Raw genomic sequence first — 6,000 nt, 5'->3', positions numbered from 1 at the left:
GCCTGTGTGTCCTGTGTTTCTTTCCCTTCTTGCCTGTCAGGCAGAGAGCAGAGGTTAGGATTCTGGGCCAGGAAGCCCTGTGTGTGGCTTCTGGGGTCCTCATGGGTCCTGCCTGCTCCAGTGGAGAGGAAATGAGACACCAGAAGTCATGGTGTTTACCGCTGGCTGAATGCTGTGTATCAGACATTACTCTCATGTGTATTATAAGCCTTGTTTCAATCCAACTTTTATGTCAACCCTAGGAGGTAGGTACTGTCACTCTAACTCTATAGGTGAATAACAAGCTCAGAGAGCTATAGTGACTTGCCGAAGGTAACACAACAGCCAAAAAACCCTCCCAAAAGACAACACCACTATCCTCTCAAAATGTGATGTCCTGATTCTCTCAGCATGCAGTCACTGAGACCCTGCTCTGTGTCAGGTGCTATGGTAGACAGGACGCCAAGACAGAAACAGACAGGTCACACTACACTGGGATGGGTGTTAACAGTTACAAGACAGCAGCGCAGGAGAGAGCATGTTTAATGCTCTAAGAATTTCTCGAAGGAGGGGACAGTCTGAGTTGTCAGGCACTTTCTAGGTGGGCAAACTGGGGGAAAGGCACTTCAAGCAGAGTAAAGGAGACATGTAATACAGAGATTTGGAACATTCTGGTGTATTTGGGGCAGGTAAGCAGAATGGTTCCTAGAGCAGGAAGGATAGGGAACAAGGGGTGGGGGTGGGGTAGAGCTGGAAAATTTTGCAGGAGGTGGATCAGGGTGGACCAGTGGTTCTAGGCCAGGGAGGGTGTGTAAGCAAGGTCAAGCGCTAGAGTGGAAACAAAGCTGCTTGGAGGACCACCTGGCTCTTACTGGACAGGCTAGAGGGCTCACCCTGGGAAAAAAGGACAGTCATAGCCACTCGTCTTCTCTGTTTCCTGAGCCCTTTTTGGCCACAGGATATGCAGATGAGTCTGTGGCGGTGTATGGGAGACAAATATTGCAACAAAAACTTTTTGGTGTCGAGGAAGGCATCATACTAGGTAAGCATGAGACAGATAAAAAGAAAGATGTACCTTAGACAACCAGGAGACAGAAACATACCTTGTAAGCAAATCAGAGTGCTAAGTGCTGAGGAAAATGTGTGTCCAGGGCACTGGGGAGCAGAGGATAGGTACTCAGGCTCTGTCTGGAAAAATTGGGTTTTTTAGGGAGGGGAGAGTTGAACTGGATCTTGAAAGTGAATTTGGGGGCGCCTGGGTGGCTTGGTCGGTTAAGCGTCCGACTTCGGCTCAGGTCATGATCTCATGGTCCGTGAGTTCGGTCCGTGAGTTCGAGCCCCGCGTCGGGCTCTGTGCTGACTGCTCAGAGCCTGGAGCCTGTTTCAGATTCTGTGTCTCCCTCTCTCTCTCTGCCCCTCCCCTGTTCACGCTCTGTCTCTCTGTCTCAAAAATAAACGTTAAAAAAAAAAAAATTTAAAAAGAAAAAAAAAAAAAAAAAAGAAAGTGAATTTGTTCACCCTATGGTCAAGGGGGAAGGGAGGGCATTGCATTCCAAGCAGGGGAAACAGCATATGCAAAGGCACAAAAGATGCATATTTGGGGAAAGGGGTTCCTCAAATATGAATGGAACCTGGGTGGCTTAGAGGAGAATAGCCCAAGAAGTGAATAAGGACCAGCCTGTGTGTCAGATTGAAATGTTTGAGCATTACCTAAGGGCAGACAAGTAACTAAGCTGAGGAACAATCTGACAAATTCTCTGCTTTTTTAAATCTGATTGTTTAATATTTATTTTGTAAGTACCCATGCCGCATATGCACACACATGTGGGGTAAGGGCAGAGAGAGGGGAAGAGAGAATCCCAAGCAGGCTCTGCGCTGCCAGCCTGGAGCCTGACACAGGGCTCAATCCCACGAACGGCGAGATCATTACCTGAGCCGAAATCAAGAGTTACAGACTTAACCAGCTGAGCTACACAGGTGCCCCATAAGGTCTCTGCATTTCGGAAATGGTGGGCACAAGTGGGAGAATCTGGACACAAGAGACCAGTGAGGATCTGGCAAAATAGACCAAGAGAAAATGAAGAGATCTGACCTTGAGGAGTGGAAGTAGGAAGAGAAAGATAATGCTCCCTTTCCTGACCCTGAGTTCCGGATTGGCTTTTTGAGTTATTTCCCTTAATGGCCCAGGCACAAGCCAGACACACATGTAGAAGAGGCAATATGTTGTGGCAGGACTTGGAAACCCAGGTCCCTCACTCTGCTTCCAAAAGACAGTTCCCTGTGGGCCTAGTGACTTGAAGATGTAGCCTTTCCCTGTTTGTTGAGGTGGGGGACAGGAGAGCTGGCCTGTCATGCAAAACGGAGGTCTGATGTGTACCAGCCATAAATTCCATGATTCAAAAGGCACGTGAACGCTCAGAGCCTCAATTTCCTCATCTCTAAAAAGGGAGATGATATCCCTCACTTTGTGTAAGTCTCAGGCCTGTTCATTTGTTTGTTTATTCACTAAACTATTTATGGAGCACATACCATGTGCCAGATACTGGGCTAGGCGCTGGAGGAGATACGATGATGAACAGTACAGAACCTACCACTGCCCTCAGCTTGCTGGTGGGGTGGGCGGGGGAGGATGAAATCCCACGGTCAGCTAGAAAGCCCTGCATCTGTCTCCTTATTTTTCCATTTGTCTCCCAATAAAGTCATGATCTGGTTTACTTTTGCTTTCTTAATTTCCTTATCTCCATATCCTTAAGCAAATCTCTTCCCCCTCTCCAGGTGATCCCTTACTCACATCCAGCTCAGGGTCTATGATTGGCTTTAACTACGGAGAGGAAGGAATGTGCTTCTGGGAAAAAATTTTTTCAAGGAGAGGTGGCTTCATTATACAGAGGAAATAGGAGCAGAAAAGCTGAGAATTCCTGAACACACTTGACTTTCTTTAGTATCCCTCCTAATTATCTCCCTCCACCACTCCTTTTATAGTCCATCCCTATTCTCCGCCTTCAGTAGCTGCGGTCTCTTTAAGTGCGCTCCTCCCCGTAAGCTAGGCTGGGGGGCGGAGAGCGCGTTTCTTCCCGGGGTTGAATGTTAAGTTGTTTGTCCGTTTCGGGCTGCCGTCCTGCAGATCCGCCATATTGTCTGCTGAAGCTACTGCTGAAGCTGCCGCTGCTGCCGCCGCCAAGTAGGAGCGAGCGGAGCCGCGATGGGTGAGTAAGGACACCAGGCAATTGGGGACTCGAGCTGAGACACTCCTGGGGCGTGGGGCCTAGCGGGAGCCTGTCTCCGGTCTGCGGAAAATGTCTGAGGCCCCTCCAAATAGGTGTGAGGGGAGAAGCCAGGCCGGGAGAGCAGCTCAGGCCAGTTTGGGGCCGGGCTAGGGCCCCTGCGGGAGCAGTCTTTGGGGGCTGATTCCGGGAGCACCTTGCCACGCCTGGAGCCCCCACGTGGTGGCCTTGGGCCGGAGCCCTCGCGTTCCCAGGGGCTGGAAAGGGGCCGACCCTCCGGCCTGCGCCGAGACCACGGCTGGGGGGACGGGCGCCCGGCGGCAGGCCCGGGCGGCGCTCAGGGAGCCGTTTCCAGGCGTGTGTTTGACCGACGCGCATCTTGACTAGATTCGGGGCTCCTCCGAACTCGAGGGAAATCCTGCCTACGTCGCGAGTGGAGTCCTCTGGTGAGGGAACGCCAGGCGAGCTAGCTCCAGGCCCGTAACGAGGGGCAGCCATGCCGAAAGCAGCCTGGGCCGCTGAAGGCCGGCAGAACTTCCCGAGCCGCGGGCGGAAATGGGGTGGTTCGGTTGGACTCAGTGACAGCCTGGTAGTAGAAAATCACAGATCGAGACCTCGGGGCCATGTGTGGTAGATCGGGACTTCAGGTTTGTGGGTCTGGCACTGGTTAGGAGAAAAGGAGCGACCTGTTGCTGTCTCTCTGAAGGGACTCCGGCGGGCAAGGCCTGTGCTCAGGGATAATACGATGGCGAAGTCTTTGGACTTAGCGACAGAACCATCAGTGAAGAGATACTTCCTCTTAAGCGTTAAAATCGATTCATTTTGCTAAACTGTTCCTACGCGCGGGTATTGTTCTGACTGCTTTACATGTTACGTTTTTCTTAATATGCACAAGCTAGTGAGCCAGTTACTACTGTTACCCCTGTTTTACAGGTAAGGAAACTGAGGCTTAGAGAGAGGTAAAGTAACTTACCCAAGGTCATACAGTTAGTGGCTATACCCCGGTGATCCAGACCCCTAGGTTATAGCTGCAGTTCTTTATGGCTTGGCCCCCTAGTGGTTGGGTTGGAAAAGGGGGAAGAAAGCTTTTAACCCTAGGCAAAGTTGTAAAGGTGTTTTTGTGTGCTGGTGTGCCCACTTTGAAATCTTTAGTCTGAAGAAACTGAAAAACTACAAAGTAGATTGCTAACTCCAGCAGTTGTGTGTGGAAGGGAGTGCTCAATGAGGTTCTGGGATTTAGTTTTGTAAGATCCCAGATCCTGAAGAAACAAATTACTCCCTTGAGCAAGGCAATGACTTTTTTTTTTTTTTTTTTTTTTTTTTTTTTGCAAGGCAGTGACTTTAGAATCAGATCTGGGATTATAATCCTGCCTGCCACTTTCTAGCTCTCATCAGTTAAATATCAGATAGGAAGAGAAGTCACTTAAATATCACATGCAACAGTGCACATAGGAAGCATGTAGCACAGTTCACAGTAAATGTTATTTCTCTTCCCTTCTGATCCTTCCTTTCCTCATCTCTAGAAGGAGGGGACAGAGTGTTATCAAGATGTTTGAAGACTAAATAAGATAACAAGTGTTTAGAAAACAGCCTAGTACGGGCTCTGCAGGCATCAGAACAGATTCTTTTCTACCTGCAGTAGCATTCCTTTCCCTTAAGCACTCTGTTTTTCAGAATCGAGTGTCAAGCCTGATAGGTTTGTCTAACTGCAGCTTTATGAAGTGAAACATTTGGGGGACTTTTATGTTATAGATTTCTGTCGGCCTTCAATTTTAGAAACACTTCCTTCAAAGGGAAGGAGCTAGTGTTTACTTTATTAAGCGCAGTGAAATAAGTTTACAGCTTGGGAAACTACCTTAGAGAAGATAACACAGCTAGTAAGCAGCAAAGCCAGACATGAGATTCTTACTCATTTTGCTGTACATAAACCTCTTAGAAGAGTTAAGGTGTGAACTAAAATTAGTCCTTTTCTGGTAGACTTTGAAATGAAAGTTATTTTTTTCTTTTTTCTTTTTTTTTAATGTTTTGTTTATTTTTGAGAGAGACAGAATACGAGTGGGGCGGAGGCAGAGAGAGGGAGACACAGAATCCGAAGCAGGCTCCAGGTTTTGAGCTGTCAGCACAGAACCCGACGCAAGGTTCGAACTCCCAAACCATGAGATCATGACCTGAGCCGAAGTCGGACGCTCAGCCATCTGAGCCACCCAGGCACCCCTGAAATGAAAGTTCTTATGTGGAGCAACAAAGCCTGACCAAGGTCCTGAAGGGGCTTTTTAGTATAGAGTCAGGTGGCCTCCTTTTTTCTTTCCGACTCCATTTCAGATACCTCTCTCCTATCCCACTTGGTCTTTCCGCACGTCCAGCTATTGGTGTGTGTGTTTCTGGCTGGTCTTTATACACATGATGGGAGTGAAACTAGCGTAAGGATACATTTAATCCTAACATGGGATCCGAGGTGGTTTGGGTTATCCCCATTTATAAGTGAGTAAACTGAGGCTCTGAGAAGATTAGGTGACTTGTCCAAGGCTGGTGGTCTAGGCCCTTTGTGTGCTTCGAACACTAACACAGCCTGTACCACACCTCCATGAATCTAGAACCTGCTGTGTTTCACTGCCTGTCAGGTGTGCTCCACTCAGGCCCTGGCCTGTATCCTATACTGTTTGTCCTGTGCCAAACTTTATTAGCTTTAACAGACTTCTGTAGTGACTTTCACTGCCATTAGGAGCCCTGTGGGGGTGATGCTTGCAGCTCTGGAAGTTACTTATTCTGACCCTCCCTAGCAGAGACCACAGTCTTT

The 6,000-nt window shown here is 48.6% G+C and overlaps 1 protein-coding gene across 1 annotated transcript in view; it reads left to right on the top strand.

Annotated features, from left to right (window-relative positions):
• The first annotated feature begins 3,054 nt into the window (after window positions 1–3,054).
• KPNA6 (karyopherin subunit alpha 6) overlaps window positions 3,055–6,000 on the top strand; it is a 66,196-nt gene continuing 63,250 nt past the window's right edge. Inside the window, exon 1 of the mRNA XM_060621845.3 lies at window positions 3,055–3,185. Coding sequence (XP_060477828.1) covers window positions 3,182–3,185 — 4 coding nt within the window. The 5' untranslated portion in view covers window positions 3,055–3,181. The remainder of the gene's footprint in view (window positions 3,186–6,000) is intronic.

This window comes from Panthera onca, chromosome C1, assembly GCF_046562875.1.
Source record: "Panthera onca isolate mPanOnc1 chromosome C1, mPanOnc1 haplotype 2, whole genome shotgun sequence".
Classification (NCBI taxonomy): Eukaryota; Metazoa; Chordata; class Mammalia; order Carnivora; family Felidae; genus Panthera; species Panthera onca.
The sequence above is the reverse complement of the archived record's forward strand: the minus strand, read 5'-3'. Positions and strand labels throughout refer to the sequence as shown.